This window comes from Vombatus ursinus, unplaced genomic scaffold (assembly GCF_900497805.2).
Source record: "Vombatus ursinus unplaced genomic scaffold, bare-nosed wombat genome assembly UNPS02014810.1, whole genome shotgun sequence".
Lineage (NCBI taxonomy): Eukaryota > Metazoa > Chordata > Mammalia > Diprotodontia > Vombatidae > Vombatus > Vombatus ursinus.
Genome location: NW_020954588.1, coordinates 7,623,715 through 7,648,322, shown reverse-complemented (window position 1 = coordinate 7,648,322; position 24,608 = coordinate 7,623,715). Strand labels below are relative to the sequence as shown.

The 24,608-nt window shown below is 37.8% G+C and overlaps 1 protein-coding gene across 1 annotated transcript in view; it reads right to left on the bottom strand.

Moving 5' to 3' along the window:
• The window catches only part of TRPC1 (transient receptor potential cation channel subfamily C member 1), a 76,972-nt gene extending 55,593 nt beyond the window's left edge, over positions 1-21,379 (bottom strand). The window contains exons 1-2 of the mRNA XM_027876007.1: positions 20,884-21,379; positions 5,238-5,392 (exon numbers count right to left, since the gene is read on the bottom strand). Of these exons, the coding sequence (XP_027731808.1) occupies positions 5,238-5,392; positions 20,884-21,379 (651 nt within the window). The remainder of the gene's footprint in view (positions 1-5,237; positions 5,393-20,883) is intronic.
• Between the last annotated feature and the right edge of the window lie 3,229 nt (positions 21,380-24,608).

Below are 24,608 nucleotides of genomic sequence, written 5' to 3'. Positions count from 1 at the left end.
TTGTGAAATTGTGCTAACCCACACAGTACTGAAAGATGAAATTTTTTCAAGATCTTTACTTTTGACCTGGGGACCAAAAGAATCTTAAAAGTCCAATTCTAATATAAAAGAAATTGCCAGGAACTATTACTGAACATAAAATACTCTCTATTTAGTTTAATAAAAATGATCACTGATGCAGCCATGAGATGGAAAAAAAGTAAAATATATTCTCACCAAGGCAAAAACTCTCTATTCTTATTGATAAAATGTATATGCCTAAGTAAAGTGCTACTTTAAGTAGCTACTTTAAGTAAAATCTGACAATACAAAGCATAAATTACAAAGATTAGACTACTGGGACCATTAAAGATGGAAAGAGAAATAGGAGAACTTGAAAATTACTGTTTTCCAACTTATTCCCTAATATGACATTTAGTCTCACCTAGAACAAAAAGTGAGTAAGAAACTAGTAAAGTCTAGGGCCTTCCAATCACCATAGATTCAAAGATTATAGGCCATGCCAATACAATGTTAGGTAAATGAAAAAACAGAAGTGATAGGTCCAAGAGGAAAAACTTAAGCACAATAGTAGATTAACTTAACAAAATGTCCTACTAATATATAATATCTTTATATTTCTTTTGAAAATGTAATTTTTAAAGAGTTGTTCACTAGAATGGACAATTTAAACCCAATTACAGTGCTTTCTTTTGAGACTAAGATGGGAATACATCTTTTATATACTTATAATCACTCCATAAGCTTAGGAAACACCCACTAAATAAAATGAAGCTTTCCTCCATTTTGCCTTATGATTCAAAAGCAAGTAACACCTGGGCTAACTGAGGCCTGGACTAACTAATCGTTTTCTACCCTACAGAAAGAGTCAAAGCTAATCCCCACAGCACACTGAACTTGCTTAGATCCTTCCTATATCCTACAACACTATAAAAATTCCTGCTTGATACATCTGGCCTACTGCTGACAATTCTCAATGTTTCCCTCTCTGAGCTGACCTTTCAAGACAAAAAACTTTATAAAGCAGAGATGTCATATTCAAGAAAGGAACAAGAAGGCACTTTGCTGCTGTTATTTCTGGGCCTATGCTGCACAAGGCAAAATATTATCACACTATCATTCTGATGATTTTCGAACATTGCTTCCTTTTCAACTTCAACAATTACTACTTTAACAACTACCCAATGAACACCAGTCCAAATGCAAATTAGGAAAATGAACAACTAAAATTACATCCCACTTAAATGGCAATCACACAACCATAAATCTATTAACCTCAACCATTTGGAAGACAATCATAAATAGAGAAAAAAATAATCAGTTTGTTATCTTTTTTTTAAACAAAAAAGAAAATGGCAGTAAAAAAATAAAATTTATACATTTTATTCTCCCAAAAATGTGGATTCATATTCATTATTGATTGGAAATTGCGTGGAAAATTAAGTTCTGATTAAAATGAAGTCCTGACTGCTGCTGATGGACAATGGACCAGAAGCAAACATGGGAAGGAAGGCTGCTAGATGCTGACACACTGAGAAATGATACTTGAGAGTAAAAAGGATACATCAGAATGACAGCAGACTGAGGTCACTTAATGGAGGGACTAACATCTCAGTAACCCCAAAAGGATATCATTATATTAAAATACAACAGAGGAGGCTGCACAATAGAAATTACTGCATTTAATACAGCACAATAAATGATTGTATTTCATAGTTCTTAATTATGAACCTGATTCATCAAGGTTGTTTCAAATTTGCTTTAAAGTAAGCTAATTTCTATAAAAATGGAAATACAGGCCTAATCAACAAGATATATTCTGTTTAAGAGAGACAAGTACACAATACATTTAAGAATAATTTCCATAAGACAGCTAAATGTAAAAAGTTTAGATACCTAAGGGAGTAAGCTTAATTTCTATAGAAAACACTCTAGTATTAAATGTCAGATAAACGAAGCATTACTTTATTAATCACTTTGTGACAAGAGATATCTTCCTTCACGCAGTAATATTCCAAAAGGCTATATAAAGATTTAAATATGTAGATATACAACATTTTCCCACTAACTTTGTCTCCCACATTTCCCCATAAAGCAATCTTCTCATATCTGCTTTTATGTGTACATTCTATTGAAACAACCAAAGCCATTCTCTCCAACTCAAACTATCTCTACACTTATTCTTGCATTCTTTCCCCCACAAATATTCTTACTTCAAAGTTCACCTCACTCTTCACCTCTGCTACTAATCCCATTTCTCTCCTCCTCCCTAAAAGGTGCTCTTTTTTTTTCTAGAATTGTCTTCATTCTCAAGTTTCTCCTTCTTCACTGGTTCCTTTCTTCTACCTACCAACATGCCCAGGTTTTCTCTACCTTGAACAAAGACTTTCCTTAAGGCTCCTACTTTCTCTACCTTACTTCCTACTTATTTCTCCTTTTTTACTGTCAAATTTCTCAAAGGAGTAATATACACCTGCTACCTCCTTTTCCTAACTATCCATACATTTCTTAATAATAATTGGCATTTCACTAGCACTTTGAGGACTACACAGTACTTCACATACTCCTTAATATAATATTGATTTCCCTCTTTTATACTGTAACTATACTCTTGAAGATCACCAATCACCTTACTATCAAATCCAGTGGCCATTTCTCGGTTCTCATTCTCCTTGTTCTATCTACAACACTTGACAGTGTGAACCACTTTTTATTTCATGAAATTCTCTCCTTGGCATGGATGCTTGATTCTCCCCTTACCTCTTGATAACTTCTTTTCTGCATTTTTTGCTGTTTTGTCTTCCTTGTTTCGCCTTCCAAACATGGATGTTTTCTCCCAAATGGAGTCCTTAGCCCTGAGCTCCCTACAATCTCTCCAATGAAGATCTCATTCACTTATTCCTGTTCCAAACATCACTTCTATGTATATGACCCTCACATTTCTTATCTCTACCTCTGACCTTTTCCCCAGATCTAGCTCTGCAATCTCTGAATGCCTCGGATATCTCTACTTTGGTATCTCTCTGTTGTCTGAAACTCAAAATACCTAAAACCAAAGTAACATTCCCCCTTAAAACTGGCCCCCTTCTCCTAACTTTTGATTTATGTTAACAGTCCCATCATTGTCAAAGTCACCCAAGCTCAAAAGCTCCAAGCCATCTTTGACTTCTTCTCCCTCATTATCTCTTCCCTTCCTCCCCCTGCCCCACATATTCACCAAATCCTAGTGATTCTTGCTTCATAAAATCTATCACATCTCTTCTTTCCTTTAAATTCATAATACCAACATTATAGTTCAGGCCCTTATTACCTCAAACTTCAGTTACTAAACTATCCTACACAAATCCATCAGATTAATCTTCCTGACATATCATTATTTATCACATTCTCCTGCTCACAAAGCATCAATAGCTCCCAGTGCCTGAAGGATAAAATTTCAAACTCCTTGGGTTGGTATTTAAGATCTTCTAGAATTTGGCCCCAAATCATCTTGAAAGTATTATTTCCCACTACTCTCTAGTTCTAAACAGGTGGGTCTATACACTGTCTTAAAAGCACAACTTAAAATTTTTCTCTTCGCACATTTGTTCACCTCACACCTCTCAACTTATCTTCAAGGTGCAATTTGATTTCCATTTCCTTCATGAAGCCCTTCTTAACTATCCCAACTCATAATAGTTTCTTCATCATTTAAATTCCTGTTCATTTAACATTCACCAAATGTGCTCTTATATCTATATACCTTACATCCCAAATCATGTCCCTTATTGTAAGTTCCTTTAAGGCAGGAACTATGTCTTTTATTTCTTTTTAACATCCACTTATAATAGTGCGCTGAATATCTATCAACTGCTGAGATGAGTATGTGAGTTAAGTAGTATAAACATATACATATATATAAATACATGTGTAATATATACACAGATAAATGCAGTAAAATATCATTTTTTTTCCAGGAAATGTCCCACATAACTAAATTTTCCATATAACTGAATCTTATTCTTTAAAATTTTCTTTTATCTTAATCATTTTTCATGTAAACCTTTTCTGAAATCTATTCTACATTTCCTTGTCGTCTTAAATTTGTTATTGATGCTCAGTCTAACTCTGAGGTGACATATAATTTGCCCATAATCACGCAGCTAACATGTGTCTAAGGCAAGACTTGAACCCAAGTCTTCCTGAGTCTAAAGTTAGTCTTTCACGCACTATGCCAAGCTGCCTCTCATGTATGTATGTATGTATGTATGTATGTATGTATGTATGTATGTATATGTGTATGCATGCACACATATCACATTATATCATATATATTTGCAGACATACTTGTGAGGGTATACAGTAGTTAACTTACTCACATTTATATATATTATATAGATAGATACACTTAGGTCATATATGTATAATTCCCAGTCTTCCACTATTTTCTAATCAAATATTTTGTACCATTATACATAAAGCTAAGAGATATAATTATAACAAAATACTAAGACTGTTTTCATAAATGATAGATGTAAAACAATTACTTTATCATCAAGCACACACTTGCAGACAAATAATTCATCTGAAGCATTAAGTCTCATTCCAACCTAACTGAAACAGAGAAAACCAATAGATATTAATAAGTTATTCTGGACCACTAACTAAATTCTTCCAGGACTTGGTAAATATACATTGTCATGTCTGTCCTCCTACCTGAGCTGATTTGAAGACAAATGGAAAAGATCAAATTTTCTAGGAAAAGATCATTCACCTTGATCTGTGACCAAACACATAAGATTTCAGGCAAAAAGAAAAGAAAAGAAAAGAAAGTTTTATAAAAGTTAACATGAGAAAAATGGTCAAAATGAATACAGTTTCATAAGACAGTGATAAAATTTGCTATTACAACACTAAAATTGTTTTGGGATACAGAAAACTTTGTTCTCCTAATTCTTGAGAAACATTTATACCATTCTTGGGAAGAAATATACTACATTACTAAGTACCCTAGTAAAAACAAAAATAAGTTGCAGTCCATTAGCATATCAATCACCACATCATATGTAATACAACTGAGAAAAATTAAAAGGAAACTGGGAGAAGAGAAATCAAGCATAATATATACAGTTCCTATAAGGAAAGGCATTTTGTTTTAAGACTTATAAAAATGAATCAGAAAACAAAAGAAAGAAAACTAGAAAACCTAGAATATCCGAGTTATCTCAGTTATTAAATAAAGTCATTTAGCCTTGTACCTGACAACCGTAGTCCAAAAGAAGTTGTAGAATATCCAAGTTTTCGTTTTCAATTGTTATGGTAACGGCATTCCTCCCAAGCACATCTACGCAATTTATGTTCATGTCACCTGCACTGTTTTCCTCCAAGAGCTTTTTAACCATATAATAGTCACCTAAACAACCAATATACAAGCATGCTTTAATATCCATGGTACATTAAACAGTGAATGGCTATGAAAATAAATGTAGTTAATTATTTTACTGATTTGATATACTAAAAAAGTAAATTCATTTTATTTTCATTATAGAAAACCTATTAGAAATGCACAAAGAAAAATCTGAGTATTTTCTTGCTCAGAATAAATTACCATCTTGTTAAAAAAAAACCCCTATTGATGCAAACTATATGAAGCATAAAAACCAAGAAACTGAAAAGGCCAATTTCAATAAGTACAATATATTCACATACGGGTAAGAATTTAAAATGACGTTGGAAAGTTGGACTGCATTATTAATGTTATTGTATGAAGAATTTAATGCAGTATGACCAAAAGCACATATATACAAATAAGAAAAGTAAGATGGGGGTCCATAAGAAGAGAAGTGAAGAGAGCAAGAAAATTAATATAAAATATTAAGAGAAAAATGTAGTTTTGAAAAACAAGGGGAAAGGGTTAAAAAGCCGAAGGTAAAGAGGTCATCTTTCAAAACTGCTATCATAGATAGAAAACAGTTCAGAAAGCACTCAGTGGCATAAATTTAGTTAGTGGTTGTGTTAAACCCAGTTTTTAAACTAACCAAATGTTACTAATGACTAAAGGAAATATATAGTGGCTAGGATATGGGATGATGAGTGTTAGTATCTCAGAAGGTCACCTAAGCCAGCAAAGAGACAAATCTGACATAATCTGTACAGAATAATACAAACTCAGGACTCAAAAAAAACCTTCTAACTATTCTTATTATACACTTAACATTAACAAAAATAATCAAATGAACATGTAAACCAAGGGATGACAGTTTAACCAATCCATTATTAACCTTTAATGAGGCAGAATTAAATAAATTTAAAAATAAGCACTGAAAATAATTCTGCTGTATCTTCTTCCCAAGCTTGGCTTGGAATTCCATCATCCTTGGTCTTTTTATAGTTATTTCTTTTACTATAAATATATATATGTATATGTATGTATGTATAAATATATAGTACAGTATGTATACAATTCTGGTATTGCTAATTTCACTCTAAAACACCTCATAAAGTTTTTTTCATATTTTCTTGACATGTTTCATATTTATCTATAGCACAAAAATATTTCATTATATTAATATGGCATAATTTATTCAACCAGTGGTGTGCTGGTAAATGTTTAACTAGCTCTCCAAAAAGGCACAAAATATTTTAAAGTTTAATCTGCATCATTAACATTTTCTTTATCACCGTATTAAGCTTAGGCGATCAGCAAACCAGTAAATCAAGCCCTGTTGATTTCCAAAGTAAAAATGCTCACACTTGAAAATTTAAAAACTGGCTCTTGCAAACTCATAAGAGCTGGCTCCATTAGGCATTCTCTATTTTGAATAGCTTCCAGTTTTTTTATTACAAACAAAACAGGTATAAATATGCTTTTAGAGATAATATATAGAGATCAAGTTTTTTCCTAATATTCTTGGGGTAGAATCCTAGCAATACAGTTGATGGGCAGAAAGGCAAGTCAGTTTTTTGTTTATAACTACCTACTGCCATCTCTTAACACCCACCAAAAATACACAATAATGCCAATTTCTCACAACTCCACTAACATTGGATTTTATATTTTAAAATACATTTTTGTCATTCTATAGAATAAAGTAGTATCTTAATATTATCAATTTGCATTTCTATGATTAGTGAATTTTGGGCATCCTTTCAATTTTTATTTCCTCTTTTATAAACTGCCTAGTCCTTTGAACTTTTTTCCATTGGGAAATGTATTTTTATAAGTAGTTTCATAGAGGTCAGCTCCTTTTAGATTCTGGGTGTTGTCCAATATGTTTACTGCAAATATTTTTCTTAAATCTTTCTTTTCTTTTAAAGAAATTTCTTTCAAAAAAAAGCATTACTGTCTTTACATCACTTACTTCTGGGGGGAAAATTCTCCTCTTTCTCCAGGTCAAATTCTTCCCAGTCACAAATAAAATTAATTATACAAAAACATCCAATAAGGCCCCCAAATAAAAATGTATAATATATTTTGTCCAAGTAATGACCAAACTATCAGTGCCTTAAAAATGGAGGTATGATTCATTATCTACATTATCTCTTCCCTCTCTATTCATTGGTTTTTTCAATTACACAGAGTTAACTACCTTTTGGTGACATTTTCATTTCCATTTTTGTAGCTATTGTGTATATTATTCTTTTTACTTTATTTCACTTTTCATCAAGTCATATAAATCTTCACATGTTACTCTGAATTCCTCATTTTCATCATTTCATGGACTACAACAATATTCTATTACATGTGGTTGTGGAATAAACACCGACCTTCCACGGCAAATCAGACTGTTCAAAGTTTTAAATTAGATAACAAGCCTGTTAAGAGATAGTTTCTGCAAAACTGGTAGGGAAAAACATTAAACATATATTCCTTTGCTTCAAGTCTAATGGAGGGCAATTTTTTAAAATGGAAGTACTTAAGACAATTTGGCTTCTGTAATTCATTTACCATAGCTTTTTCAGTCATTCCCATTCCATTAAGAAATTGCTTTTCCTTTAGCAAAATCCTTTAATCTTTATATAATCAAACCCATTTATTGTGTATCTGCTGATTTCTTCTCTTTGAAGGCTGAAAATATCCCTATATTCTATAATTAAGACAAATATATTGCTCCTTTTGCTTCAGTATTTTATGACTATTTAAATTGCTGATTCGATTACAATTTATTGTAGATGATGCAAAGTATGCCTCCAAATACTTTTTTCCCAAAGAGCTATCCAATTTTCCCATTTTCAATTCAACAATGATTCTAATCCCCAATGGAAAAATTTTCCTTGGTGCTCTGTTTCTTTACCATTTCTCCTTGTTCTTAACAAATAACTTTCTATCCCAGGTGTGTAATACTTTCATGTGCTAGATACCTGGAGCCCTCAACCAAGGTCTGCCATATCCAACAGTGTTCTATGCTCTATAGAGGCCTCTTTCTCCATGTCCCATTCTCCATCTCCAATCAAAATGTTCTCACATTAACTAGGAAAGCTTGGAAAAATCAATTTATACTTAGGTGCCAATAATAGCAGCTTAGTGTGTCAGCATTCCAAGGAGTTATCTGAATTTTAACAAGGAACCAAGTTTTATTTCAACCCAAATAAATTAAACTCCAATGTAAATTCTTAAAGCATCAACAATAGGCTGAAATGAAAAGATTAGAGTCCTCAAACCCTGTAAATCACATTACAAAGGTGGCTTGCTTACTCTACTTACATTTAATACTGTTGCTGAGCCCAGTGATTTAATATATAGATTCCCCAGCAAACAGTTAAGAAAACTACAAAATAAATTTCTCACCTCCCTAAAACTCAGAGCTCACTTTCCAGATACTTTTCTCTTTAGGGAGAAAAAAAAGTGTCTGGTCTTTTTTTTTTTCCCATCACATTTACTTATTAGCTGGTTTAATGGCTTTTAAGCAAATTAGAAGACTTAGCAAGCCTTAAAGAGTGAATCTGGTTTCCTAAGAGTACAGTGAGATCTTTACTGACTATACTTAGCTGAAATGCCTCCCAAATAAAAACACTAACTTTGCACAAGGTTATAACAGACTTGGAAGGCATTTAAAACCAGAGTTCACTTAATTTAATAATTCAGCAAACATTTATTAAGTACCTATAATGTGTAATCTCCACTACTCCAAAGTTTTATCCTGGCCCAGAGGTGATCCTAGGTTATGAAGGTAGATCAAAAGCTCTAACGAGCCCTGCTATGCTAAAAAGGCTTCAAAAGTATAGGACTAGAAATGAATTTTGTGTCTGTTACCTGGAAAATAAGACTTCTAAATTCTGAAAAGCTCATCTTCAGAAAGTTAATCATCAGATTTGGGAACAGAAAACTTGGGCCCGAATTCCAACTCTGCTATTTACTACTACCCGCGCAATCTTGGCCACATCAACCTCTTCTTTAAAAATCAAGGAATTTAAAGACTATCTCATCTCTAAAGTCCCTTCTAGCTCTAAAAACCTAGTACCCTAAATATTTGTGCATACCACAGTACTAGGCACCAAGCGAACTATTTCAATGAATAAATAATCTCATACTTTGGTTACTCAATTCCTATATACCTTCTCTTCCTGTATGATCCTGATATTAATATAAATCCCCCAAAAGGTGCTATCCAAAGTATGGAAGGCTTCTGGTTTTTGTTTGTTTTTAAATATTTAATGCACAGCAATGCAGCATTTGGACTGTCTCATTTATCACCGCTAACTTTTACTACATGACCGGCCCCTCTCTTTCCTGCCACACAAAGAATTTCAAAGCTATAAACTACCTCAGGGGTCATTTAGTCCAAAACGTAGATAACACTTCATACAAGGATCCATTATATAACCTTCCCAAGGACTTTTGTAGCTGCAAGCCAACGGAAATTGTTAAAGCACAATTCCCAAATGTGATCCATCCTGGTCTCCCCCTTCTATTCAGATATGGAGCCAGCCTGCCACCAATTAGATATCCTTTTATTTGATACTGACATAGCAAACCTGGGTTTTTATGCCTCACCTAATGTTGGTACTCAGCAGATGATTCATCAAAGTAATTTCAATGAACAAAGATGGAAATATGTTCATGACATACAATCTTGCATACAGGATTTTTACCTTTTGTGAAAAAGACACTTAGTTTGAGGCAAAGTCTTTATAGTTGCATTTTATTCTACCAAGTCAAATGCTTTTTTTTAAAAACTCAAACAACAGACTCAGCATGATCTTTTATTCACCACACTGCATCAGTTATATGACTGTGGAGATGACACATTTTAGGAAACTATATGCAAAAGCCAGTCTGTTCCTTTTTCATGTTTTCATCAAGAATACCCTTGATATGTACATATGGCATTTTATAAGTTTATAGAAATAGAAAGCAGTGACATGGGCTGTTTCTGTCATTTGGTTCATAGAATCATACATTTAAAAATGGAAGGGACCTTAGAGGAGGCCGGGTGAAGTTAAATGATTTGCCAGAAATGATAGAGTATCTGTGACATGATTCAAAGCAAGTCTTTCCTGACTCTTAAGTTCAGTACTCTTATTCACTATATTGTTGCCTTGCCTCGCAATCCTATCTGTCCTTATTGATAAAGTACCATCTGTAATTTTTTCCATTATTTTATGTAATCTTTTAGTATGTATTTAGAAAAATCTATTATGTGCTCCATTTTGGTGATTTTCATTATTTCCTTCCAATTTATTTTTAATATCTTTTAATTTTTGCTTTTGTTTCTCCAATGATTTCTTTTTCTGAAGTTTTTTTTTTAATTTGCTCTTATAACTTTCTTAACAATGTCATTTCTTCCTTAATGCCTTTTTGTTAGGCATCCCTTTCTGGGGCAACTCTTAAGATAGCCAACAGTTGCTTTTTCCATCTTTTTTGCTGTTATATCAGTTGTTTCTCTACTCCATAATATTTAATTGCATTGGTTCTTTATTTTACTCATTTTCTATTTTACTTTAATTTTAAGGGTGGAGATTTTATGTAGAGGTTTAAGAGTTATTTTTAGTGTTTTCCATTGTTGTTTTCTTAGGGGTGGTAACTTGGCACCTCGATCAAAAACTTCTATCTTCAAAAATCTTTCCCCAATAGTGTCATCATTTAAAACAAATTTCTTATGGACTTGGGTCTGATCTTTCCAAATTCATCCTCTCAAATGCCACAGCCACTTTTTCATACTGGGTTCTGAGCCAGCAGAGTCCAAGTGTGATGATTTTATTGTTGTTGCCAGTGGGAACAGATTATGATTTTAAATGTTGGTTAGGTTCATTCCATGCCCTATTTGTTACACCCCTTTCCAGTTTCATCTACAAATCTGTCTGAGTTTCATGCCAAGCTCTCTGCAACTCTGTTTCCCCTCATCACCTGCTTTTTATCATTTTGGTGATACTGTTTACAATTTTCATACTGAACTTAATATTCTAAACCAATGCTGCCTTGGTCTGTCATGTCTGTCTCCATCTAATGAGATGAAGTATTTCATGGCTAAGACAATTTCTGGGCTCTCAACTTCATCATTATGGTGAATATTTTCCATCAGTTAAATTTCTCTGATAAAAGAGTTTGAATCAGTATATTTAATTTTGTCTATTTCCTATTTTTCAGCTGCCAGTTTTAAAAAGGTTGAGTTAGATCTATTGTAATAACAGCACATAGTACCTTCTTCTCACGTTTGTGCTTTTCTCCCACTGCAGCATCGATTTTAACTTTTCCTCTAACGAGTTGATGATCAGAATATATACTGACAGCTGATTCCAAAATAACTTGTCTTGGTAACTGTTCTGACAGTTAAAAGGCAGGATAGGGATAAGGACTTGTCCTTTCATCGACATAAAAATTTTTATCTTTTCTGAAATCTAAGAGTCTTAGAGAATTGCTTAGAGCACTGAGAGGTTGGGAGGGAGCCCAAGGGACTTGAACATTGGTCTTCCTGGTACGAAGGCCTGCTCTCTCTCTCTCTCTCTTCAATACTACTAAAAGACAGTCAAGTAAAAAGTTTTTACACAGGGGCAGCTAGGTGGCGCAGTGGATAGAGCACGGGCCCTGAAGTCAGGAGGCCCTGAGTTCAAATGTGACCTCTAGACCAAACACTTGACACTTACTAGCTGTGTGACCCTGGGCAAGTCACTTAACCCCAATTGCCTAAAAATAAAAAAAAAATTTTTTTTAAGTTTTTACACAAAACCAATTCTGCTAAAATTAGATCAGAAGCAGAATACTAAGTTAAAAAAATCTTTACAGTAAGTTTCTCTGATATAGGTCTCATTTCTAAATTTCAGAGGAAACTGAGTTAAATGTATGTGTCATAATTGATAAATGTCCAAAGGATATAAATAGGCAATTTTCAGAGGAAAAAATCTAACTTCTTAATACAGACATATGAAAAAATGCTCAAATCACAACTGCAAACTAAAATAACTCTGAGGTACCACCTCACACCCATCAGATTGGCTAGGCTGACAAAAAAAGGAAAACGATAAATGCTGGAGGGGCTGTGGGAAAACAAATACTTTAATGCACTACGGGTAGAGCTGTAAACTGTTCCAATCGTTTTGGAAAGAAATTTAGAATTACGCCCCAAAAAACTATTAAACTGTGCATACTCTTTGAACCAGCAATACCTCTACTAGGTCTGTATCTCAAAAACAATTTAAAAAGAAGAAAAGGATCCTAATGTACAAAAATATTTACAGTAGCAAAGAACTGGAAACTGAGGGGATGCTCATCAAATGGGAAATGGCTAAACAAATTATGTCATATGCATGTGATGGAATATTATGGAGGCATAAAAAATGATGAAAAGGACGGTTTCAAGAAAACCTAGGAAGGCTCATACAAACTGATGCAAAGTGAAATGAGCAGTACTAGGAGAACAATTTATAGGATAACAACAATATTGTAAAGATAACCAACTCCAAGACTTAGTAACTCTGATCAACACAATAACCAACCACAATTCCAAAAGATTTATAATGAAACATGCTATCTACCTCCAGATAGACAGCCAGTGGACTCACAGTACACACTGAAGCATGTTTTCTTTTCCCATTTTTTTTTTAAGACACGGCTAACGTAAGAATTTGTTTTGTATGACTATAAATATTTGTAACGGATTTTGTTTTTCTTGCCTTTTCAATGGATGGGGGAGGGGGAGAGAATTAAGAATTGAAAATAAAATAAAAATGAATTTTTTAAAAAGACAGTCAAGTAGATTTAATGAAAGTATTCATTCATACTTTAGGCTTCTAGGTAATCAAGCCTTTGGCCTCTTTCATTTCTTGAATATGAATCATATTTTTGAAGTTTATTTCTGATGTGTTCCCCTTTGTTTGCCTTCACAGTGCTTAGTTTGGATCTTGTCAAATTCTTCATGAAAGCCAAGTGAGGTACTTGTCAGGCAAACAAGAGTGCAAATATTGCCTCAGACACTATTTGCTGCATGACTCTAAGCAAGTCACTTAACCTCTCTCTGTCTTAGTTTCTCAGTTTATAAAATGGATATAACAATAGTACCTACATCCCAGAGTTGTTACGAAGATTAAATGAGATAATATATTAAAAATGTTTTGCAAACCTTAAATACATATATGTATGTACATTGTGTGTGTGTGTGTCTGTGTGTATGGTGTTATCAGTATGATTTTTACCTCTTCATCTGTAACAAATAATCACTGAATTTGAAAGCTGGAAAGGACCTCAGGAACTACCTAATCTCATCTATATACAGGAGTCCCTACTATTACATACTTGACATGTTCATTGACCCTTTGCTTGAACATCTCCAAGGAGGGGGAAACTCACTCTCATACACACATCATTTGAGGTAGGCCATTTCACTCTGGGGCAGCTCTAATTGTTGGGAAAGTTTTTCTTAATATCATCTAAATTGGCCTCTTTGAAATAACCAACCATTGTTCCTAGCCCAGTCCTCTGGGGCCAAACAGAATAAATCCAATCCCTCTTCCATCTGAAAGCCCTTCAAACACTTAAACATAGCTATCATAAATAACTCCCTTCCCTCCCCAATCTTCTCTTGTACAAGCTAAATCTCCTCAGTTCAATCAATTATTATATAATATGAACTGAAGGTCCTTCACCATCATGGCTGCCTTCCTCTGGACATTCTCCAGCTAATCAATGCCTTTCTTAAACTACAGTGCCCAAAACTAAGCACAGTACTGTGGATAAGATTTAACAAGAGCAGAATACAATAGGACCATCACATCTGCCTCTTCCTGGAATTATGTTCCTCTTAGAGAAGTTCCAGATGACTTTTTGTGTTGCTACTGCACACTACTGACTCATATTGAGCTTGCAGGCCACTAAAATCCCCAGCCCTTTTATGAAAACAAATGTTAGTGATGTTCCATCATCTTGAACTTGAGTTAATTATTTTGCACCCATAAGTAATGTATTAAATTTCATCTTATCTTCAGGCCAATGCTCCAGCCTATCAAGATTCTTACTCTTGTTAACTATCCCTCTCTTGCTTTTTGTCATCAGCAAATTCAATGAGCTTGCCATCTACGCTCTTATCCAAGTCACTGATAAAAATGTTAAAACAACACAGGGTCAAAAAAAGATCCCTAGAGTACTATACTGAAGACCTCCAGCCACAATGACACTTGAATCTTTAATAAATTGCTCTTTGAAGAATGGGGGGGAGTTGGGAAGATGGATATTGGGAAAATCTACAGTGTAAGAACAGAAGAAATCAATACAAATCTATTTTTTAAAAAATCAATTACTGTGATCCAGCCACCCAATCAGTTTTTCAATCTATCTCTTCACCTTATCCATAAGAATAGCATAAGATGTTACCAAAAGCTTGGTTAAAATATAGGTAAATATATCCAACAGCATTTTCCTCATCTACTAGCTTAATAATCTTGTCACAAAGAGAAAAGTTTATCTGACATGACCTATTCTTGATGAAGCCAAGTTATTTCTTTGTAATCACCGCTTCCCTATCTAGATGTTCAACAACCATCTCTTTAGTGATTCATTGTGGAATTTTCCCAGGAATCAAAGTCAAGTTTACTGGTCTATATTTTTATAAACTGATCTTTTTTCAAAAGTGGGATATTTTCCAGTTCTCCAAATTTGTGGCAACCTCCCATTTTCTACAATCATTCAACTATCACTGAGAGTGGATCAGCAATGATATAGTTCTTTCAGGACCAATGGATGGAGTATTTAGGCCAAATATGTTTAATTCATGAGTAGCTAAGTGCTCTCTTAATATCTCTTTATTTGTCTTGAAGTATCAATTCCCAGGTAGTCATTTTTGTTCTGTCATTTCCTGGGTAAAATTCCTAGCGTTCAGTGTTTCTAGTATAAAGCAACAATTTCAGTTTATGCACCAATATGTCTTTATGGTCTGCTTAAGATCATTTTGAGTACTGCAAGGCAAGATGAACAAATGTTTCATTAGATGTGGATTTTTTGCACTTGAAATGCCATGAAACCACTCTCTTTATGGGCCCCTGAGGAGTACCTGGCAGCTATCTTTCCATTTATTTCTGATTTCTTTTTGCTTTTTGGTTTCATTAAAAACAAGAATGTTGATATAAATGTGGCTCAGTTTCTCAAGCAGAGTTTGTGGTTCAGTGGCTCACTGCTCACTAAACAAAGATGATATGGCAGGATTACCAATGATTAAATTAACGTTTGCAGACATTTTGCATCATTTTGCAGTTCTCAGCACCCTCACAACTACTTTATTCTACTCTATGAAAGCATCAGGGGGTGGTAGTACAGCACTGAGGATTGTTTTATATTTTAAACTGTTTCATTAGGTCAGTGTCAGAAAATGTGTAACCTGATGTCCAACTTTCTCAGTAATGAGTCGTCCTCATACATTTAGTTGGGCTGATCTTTGAAAAGCAGTTTTGTCACTAGGTCCAAAGCTTTTTCAGCTTGGTAGAATCTATTAGAGCTTGTATTCTATTAGCATACCCTTTAAAGAATGGGGGCGGGTGTCACCTCAAGCCACAATAAGGCACTATACAATACTGACTGTGCCAAATCAGAGAAATAATTATGCAGCAATGGCCACTGTTAAGGGCCACTCCCTAGAGGGACCCAACCATATCTGTCAAACACTAGCCCAGGGTCATTAAATCGACAATCAACAAGGGTTGACTAAGTTCCAGGCACTGTGCTAAGCACTAAGATTTCAAAAACAAAAATTAATCCAGTTCTGCCTGCAAGGAGCTTACATTCTATTTAGGAAGACAGGCACATTAATAAGTATATGCAAAATATGTACAAAATAAATACAGGGTGATTTTGAAAGGGAGGGCACTAGGAGGTAGAGAGATCAGGAATGGCTTTATGTAGAATTTATTTACATAAAACATACACTTGTCACCGACTATTTAGAAAAGGGCATTCTTTTACAGAAGCAGAGGATTTTTAAACTACAAGACAGCATAGAGATTATCTAGCCCAGTCCACGCATTTATCTTTTCTCCTGCTTGACGTTTGTTGAACTGTTGCAGATGCAGTCGTTAAATCAAGATCCACTGTGTTCAACCCTGTATTACCATACTGCCCTCCTAAAATTCTGAAGTTGTTCATTTTCAACCACATCTTACCCTTCCACTAAAACAAAATAATTCTGATCCTCAAGCTCTTTTTTCATGCTTTTACTCAAGAAGCTCTAAAATCACCTCTGTGGGCTCTAAATCTCTATCTCAATTTGGAACAAAATCCCTATTTAAAGCCGTATTCCTTGGCCGATCATATTCAGGTGTCCCTATATAAAACATATCCACATTCTTATAGTATCTACTGATCAAAGTTTAGATCCCTGACCTACATCTTCTGTGAGGTAGCAGCATGGTATAGGAAAGAAGGACCTGGGTTTGAATCCTGACACTGCCACTTATTTCATGCCCATTAGCTTCTATTCTATGGACCTCGATTCCCTCATCTATAAAATGAGGGGGTACCGTTCAATAATAAAGTTATTCTCATTCTTCTCCCTTTTTTAATTTTTAATTTAATTTTTAAATTTATGGTTCCATTCTTGTTCTTCATTAACTTAATCAAGTATATTCAAAAGTTCTACTCCTCCACTGCCATCATATAACCATAACCACTATAGGAGGACAAACAGGAGTAAAGAAGAATTTACCACCCACTGCAATGAAGCAACTCTGTTCCAAGAGTTTATTTATAATTGACACAAGGAGGGTTTATTACAGAATGAAAAGATTCTAGAAAAAAAAAACTAGCTGTGTGACCCTGGGCAAGTCACTTAACCTTGACTGCCTCACCAAAAAAAAAAGCAAGGAAAAAAAAAACCCAATGCCCTGGAATATATTTGCTTTGATACTATGAATATCTTGCTTGTTTCTTTATCTTTACTGTTTAAATTTAATACAAAGAAACCAAAGCTCATTTTTTTCAGAAAAATATAGAAAACAAGTTAAACTCAACCTGAATGTGATTGTATTGGTTTTCTCTAAACAAATATTTTGTACATGCTCTTTTCTTGCAAAGAAGTTTGTGGTTCATGCTGATGAGAAAATTTAGTCTCGAAATGTTCACCTTTGCACTGGAAACAGTACTGTTTATTTGGTGCAGCCATTCAAATTATAGATATTTTGAATAGATTTTCACAATTTTTATTTAGTGAGGGTCATAATGAAAAAGTTTAACAATACTGATTTAGTACATACAAAGTTCAAAAGGAAAAATTGTATGGCTATTTTTCAGTCACATTTTAATGAAAATTTAGGTATTAATAATTGTACAAGATATACCATTTCTCCAAATCAATCCCAAGAACAACTTCAGGGTTTTTTTAAATGCCTGAAATATAGAAAATCATCTCTGGTATTTCACCTTTTCAAATTTTGATTTTTAAGTCAATATTAAAGAAGTCATATGTATTTGTATATTTTCTTCTAAAAGGTAAAAAATCTTTACAATGAGTTTATAAAAATGAAAAATTTAGGAAAAATACTTAATCACCACTGTCTACATAAGTATGTTAACTATAAAACTGTAACTTCTACACATGCTATTTTTCATCAGTAAAGTGATGTGCCAGATTCTGAGGCAAATTATATATTTAAACCCAATTCAAAATGCATGTGTTAAAATTCATGGTATTTCACTCTAACCTACCAATGCTAAGGAAAAAAATTATTAAAAATAAATGTTCTGCTGCTAGAAGATATCCTTTTTTTGGTCTTCTAGGACAAACAAAACAATAAAATCAAAGCAGGCTGCTTACTATCATCTGAGATGAGCAAAGAGTAAGAACTTGGCCAATCCTTCATCTCTGCCCAACCTGCTTCTCACCTTCCTTGCTTTCCTTAGCTTGAGAATGCAAGAGCTAAATGTAGAAGATGCCTCATTCTTTACCTGAATCAAAGTGCTTTAGGCCTCAAAGTAAAACCTAAGAAAAGTCTAATAAAAAATATAACCCTTCCAGACCTTTTATTATAAAACACAGGTGTCCTTCAACTAAAGTTTTTATACTAAACAACAATGAAGTGGTTGAAAGATGAAATGTCAGGAGATTAAAATTACAATAACTTTAACTTAGATTACCGGATTGACTTTTTTTTTTTTGTAAACAGAAATGGAGGCATTTGAAAACTTTAAAAAAAAAATAGAAGCGCCCGAGTCCTAGAATATGACTCAAACTGAAAAGCCCAAATAATTTTTCTCCATTCCAGAATGAAAAGTTAATCTGGGAAAAGAAGTTATGAGAATAAATCTGTTGTATGCACATATCCAATTGCATGTGTAAGAAAAAACATTAACTGGAAAAAAAAAACATTAACTGATGTGAATACGTGTGGCTACAAGGGCAGCTTTCCACTCCCCTTGCATATACTGAATAATCCAGTAAGTGTCCTGAAAAGGCGAAGACTTTTAAAGTTTTGGCAGTTGTATCTTCTTAGTTTCAACTTTTTTTTCCTTTCTCTCTAGTGTGACTCTCTGGACCATCCTTGTTACCTCAAAGTAGGGAATGCCTTAACAAGAAACTCACTGACCTTCACCCTGTCAGTATCTCAAGGAGCAAATCCAACCACAGAGCTTGGCAGTAAGGTGAAAGCCAAGAGGACTCCAGGTAGTGGCATCTACATCCAAGAACACACACAGCGGAAGCCAAGTAAAGTGCCACCCACAGCAGCTGTAAATTTGCAGCTGCAACCTCTCAGAACTGTGATTCAGGCAACTTTATTTCCATAGGAAGAAAAAAAGAATGCCACTTACTTACTACGATCAAATTTTCACAAGTATTGCAACCTCTATAACTAAAGTTTTGGTTGTAATACTTACCTAAGGCATGTTTCAGAACTTAAAACCTAGGATAATTTTAAGGAACTGACTAGGGTGAGGGAAGCATATGCTCTGAAAAATATAGTACTCAACTTGAGAACACAGAAAACCCTACACACCACAGCTAATTCAACAATGTAAAGTAATATCCCATAGCTCAAATATCATAATCTTTATGAGGGAAAAATGTATTGGATCGTTCTTTGAGGTTTTTTTAGCCTAATCAAATGCTCTGCCCACAGTAGATACTGAACAAAGGCTATAAATAAGTAATGTACCTTTTAACAAAAAGTATTTACCTTTCTGTTAGTGTATGCTCACAAAAAATACCCTAATGAAGATGCAATTATGCTTCAATATAGTTATGAATATATACCTATATATATAGTTGTCTATATAGTTCTAATATGTCATGTAAATCAAATCATATTTTACATCAAGTGGAAATGACTGCTATTAAAGAAATCCATCATTCAATCTTTGCAAAGCAAAGAATTCTTTCACAATGAAATAATACCTAATAACACATATTAGGATAATTTATGTATCAGAGTTGAAAGCTTGGATGTTTCTTTGCCAGATTTCTTAAAGTGTATAATGAGTCTAGAAGAATTTATGTTTCTATATATTTTCTCTAATATGTAAACCAAAAAAACCCACCCCACTTTGCAAATATTAAACAACTTCCCACTCTTTTGATCACTTCCATCATAGAAAATAAGGCTATTAACACTTAAATCGACTTTCCAGAAAAAAAATTACAAAGATGTAAACAATTACAAAATATACTTTCCCCCCCCAAAAAATAAAAATCAATTCGCTAAGTTTACAGAATGATTCTTTTCTAAGTAGGAGATTATCTAGTCCAATCTTCTCGTTTTAGTTGAAAATCCAAGAGGCAGGGAAGTGGAGTCACTTGTCCAAGATCGGTCATCCTGCTGGTTTACAGCAGCAGCGACTCGAACCTGCCTTTCCACTGAATTAAATTCAGATTCTTTATTTTTGTTCTAGACTTGTCTAGGACACTCTATCTTCCTGAACCCTTGAGTAAGAAGTCCTCCTAGGAGGGATGTCTCCAGAACTGTATTAAAAACTTGGTTTGAAAAAAAGGCTCCATTCATCTACACCAGTTAGTTCGGTATCCCGCTGAGAGAAAAGAAACCCCCTGCCCCAATACCTCGTCTCTTCGTTACCCCTGAGGCTAATAGGTGCGCGGCTGCAGAAGCTGCTTCGGAAGGGGGAAAGAGGGGTCTAATCTAACGGTACCGGGCAGTGCGGCTCAGGGGAAAGAAAAGAGGCTTTACAGAGGACCTGGATGTGAATTCGAGTGCCGCCACTTAATCAATAAGGTACCCCAGTTCTCGTCTGGAAAGTGAAAGGGTGGGCTTGCTCCCCAGTACACCCCCCTTTCCAGCAGCGGACCTCGCTAAGTGAATGGCGGGACGGAGGGCTCCACGTGGGTCCCAAACTAGAGGAGGGGCTCCACTTTGGGGGAATCCGCGGGCCGGTGCCGGCCGGAGCGGGGGCGGGGCCCCCGGCAGGTGGGAGCGCCCGCAGCCCCGCCCGCCCCGGCCGGCCCGGGTCCGAGGCAGGGGCGGGGCGGGGCCGGCTCTCACCCTTGTCGCAGGCCAGCAGGAAGAGCTTCTCGTCCAGCGTGGTGTCCTCCTTCACGTCCCGCACGTCCTTCAGCGCCAGGAGCTTGGTGGGGGACGAGGACGCCGAGGAGCCCGATAGGTCCGAGCTCTGGTAGAGAGCCGCCATGATGGCGGCCCATGAAGGGGGGGATCCAGGCGGTGGGGACGGGGACGGGGACGGGGAGCGGGACGGGGACGGGGACGGGGACGGGGAGGGGGACGGGGACGGGGACGGAGGGGGGGCTTCCTCCGGCCCCGGCCCCGACCCCCACTCCGCCCCGTGGCTGGAGAGAAGCTGGGAAGCTTCCACGGTCCTCTCGTGGCGCGGCCGCTCCGGAGCCACCGGCGTCAGCGCACGAGCCGCGAGAGCTCCGCTGACAGGCGACCGTCCCTCACAGCCGCCCGCCGGGGATGGGAAGGCGCATGCGCGGCCCGGGGCCGGGCGCCCCTCCCTCCCCATCCCCGTCTCCAGCCCCATCCCCACCCTCTGGGACGGGCCGGAGGGAGCGCGGCTTGAGGGACTCGGCGGGGGGCGGCACGCGACGCGGAGTGGCTGGAGAGCGCAGTGCTAGGCTCAGGAAGGAGGGCAGGGAGGCTGGGAGGCAGGGAAGAGAGCACCGGGATGCGGGAAGGGAGCACGGACGCGCGGAGCCCGGGATGCGGGGAAGGGAGCACCGGGCGCGCGGAGCCTGGGATGCAGGAAGAACCGCACGCGGAGCGAGGAGAGCAGTCCGGGGCGGGGGGTAGCGGGAGAGGGGCTCGCGGAGCGGGTTTGGGGGGGCAGTAGGGAGAGTAAGGGTCAGAGAAGTGGGGGCAAGAGAGCTAGCTGGAAGAGAGGGGCGGGCGGAGCAGTGGGGTAAGGAGCCCAGGGAGGAAGGAGGGGTAGGGAGAAGAGCGAGCCGAACACGGGGAGGGGGTGGGAAAGGAGCTTAATGGGAAAAGGGGGGACAGGGGCTGCAGGAAAGGGGGGCAGAGGGATGAGTGCGAGAAGCCGGGGGAGGGGTGGGAAAGGAGCTTAATGGGAGAAGGGGGGACAGGGCCTGCTGGAAAGGGGGGCAGAGGGATGAGCGCGAGGAGCCGGGGGAGGGGTGGGAAAGAAGCTTAAGGGGAAAAGGGGGGACAGGGGCTGCAGGAAAGGGGGGCAGAAGGATGAGCGCGAGGAGCCGGGGGAGGGGTGGGAAAGGAGCACAAGGGGAAAAGGGGGGCAGGGGGATCAGCTAGCGGGGGCAACGCGGATCAGGGGAGGGGGCAGGGAGAGATGAGAGCTGGAAGGGCAGGGGGATCAGCGAAGAGCAAGGGGGAGGGGGACAAGGAGAGACAAGAGATGGGGGGCAGGGAGGATCAGTGCGGAGCAGGGGAGGGGAAGTAGGAGAACCGGGGAGGGGGCAGGGACAGGCCCGGGGGGGGGGGGGCGGGGGAGGAAAAAAACGGGGGGGGGGGGGGGGGATCCATGCAGGGCAGGGGGGGAGGGGGGCGGGGAGAGCCGAGATCTGGGGGGAGGGGGTGCCTGGGGCAGTGGCGAGGACAGCGGAGCAGGAGCTGGAGCCGATGCTGTCGGGCCTCGGGTGCTGCTCTCCGACTCGCTCCTCACGTCATCCTCGGTCTCTCGGGAGCGGCGAGGCCGGACCCGACTTGCAGCTATGGTGGCCGAGGAGGGCACCTCGTATCTTCTCTATAGACGTTTGGAACGAGAAAGTAGTCTCACGCTGGGGCTGGGGGGAGGTGGGAGTCAGAAAGACCTGGATTCAAGTCCAGCCCCTGCCCAAGTACCTGGCTGGGTGACCCTTAACCTCCCACTGGTGCTCACGGCTCTAGTCTTAGATCTAAGCTGCTAACCTGCCTGGGTAGGCAGGGTGTCCTAGCTGAGTATCCCAAATCTCTGAAATCCTGGATCCATACAGAAAAAAGAAAAGGGCATTTAGATCCGAAAGGGACCTTTGGAGATCATAAGCTAAAAGTTTAAGCTGGGAAAGGGCCTTGGAAGCCGTTGGTCCACCTTCCACATTTTGCAGATCAGGAAACTGAGGCCCAGAGTGTTTAAGTGCCCAAACTTGCCCAAAGCATCCCACAGCTACTGTCTGAGACCCGATAGGAACTCAGGGCTTCGTGATTCCATTGCTTTCCATAAACATTTTCAAGATGACCTTGCACAAGATTGTGGTAATAGTGATGGAACTGTGACTAAAATGAATTTAAAAGCATCTTTCAAATGCTACCTATGTGCTCTTAGGTATGACTCTTAGGAATTGGGGATCTAGTTGGAAAGTACCAAACCTGGTACTTACTGTTGACCAGTTTTTTCCCCACTATCACTTCCCAACAACCCACCTCCAATAACTACTGACAGAATTCTCATAACAAAGAAGAGCTAAACAAAAACAAAAATAACCACATCGGGCCCCTGTAGTTCAACTGCCTGCCTCTTTAGGGAAAAAAAAGGAGGGCTTCCTGGTGGAGGTAATGTCTGAATGGATTCCGTGAAGCATAAGTGAGGGAAAAATATATTCTAGAAACGGGTTTCAGGGATATATGGAAAGGAGAGTTAAAAAGAGATGGGAATGTAGTACACAGAGAGGGTTTTGTTTAATAAGCCTGGAAAGGTACGTTGGAACAGGATTATGGCAGTACTTTTTAAGGCAAATGGTTGATATTTTATCCTAGAGGCAACGAGATGCCCCTGACTATTTTTGAGTACTAGGGGAGTGATATGGTCAAATTTGTCCAAATACCTATTCTGAGAAGAACTAGTGGGAAAAAGCAATGACAAAATTGTAATAGTCCAGGCAGGAGAGGGTGAGGACTTGAACCTAATTGATGGCAGGGCAAGGGGAGAAAAAGGGACAGATGGGAGATGTATCGTGGAAATAAAATGAAGGAGACTTGGCAGCTGATTAATTACATGTGGGGTGAAGAAAGGGGAAGAATGGAGGATGACCCCAAAGCTTTGAACCTGGATGACTGAAAGGATTGTGGTGTTATTCAACAGAAAGAATAAAGACAGGAAGAAGGGACAGTTTGTTGGGAAAGATAATGAATTCTATTTTGTGCATGTACAGTTTGGGATCTCTATGGGACATTTATTAGGAGATATCTAGTAAATAGACAGTTGGTGACAGGAGTCTGAAGCTTTTAGACGTCTGTTAGAGCGTGCTTTCTGCCAAAAGCAGAGCAGTTGGTAAGTTCTTGACTAGTCTTAATGTTTATTTGATTCTTTGTAAATTGGAGAAAGGGACATGGGGTGCTGTTATTCTGATTCTGATGAATATGGAGGAACTTGTGCTGAAGTAGAAACAGAAAAATAGAATTTGCATAGTGCTTGAAGGTTTGTAAAGTGCTTCACATTTGCTCCTCACCACATTTATTGGTAGATGCCAATAAATCTATTTTACATATGAGAAAAATGAGACTTACAGAGGTAAATGATTTGCCCATGACAGCTTGTGTCAGGTAGGATTTGAACTCAGGTCTTCATGTCCAAGTCCAGTAATCTACTAAGAAACGAGTGACCAATCCTTTTGGTAGAGGAGAGGAAGCCCAGTCGTACATACACACTAACACATATCTTCAATCTGGTGAAGCTAAATTTTAAAGAGTTCAAAGCATAGTTCCACAGGGGAAATGAGCCCGAGGTGCCAGGATCATAGATTTAGAGCTAGAAGGACCTATCTATTCCATTCATTTCATTTTACAGGTAAGAAATCTGAGCT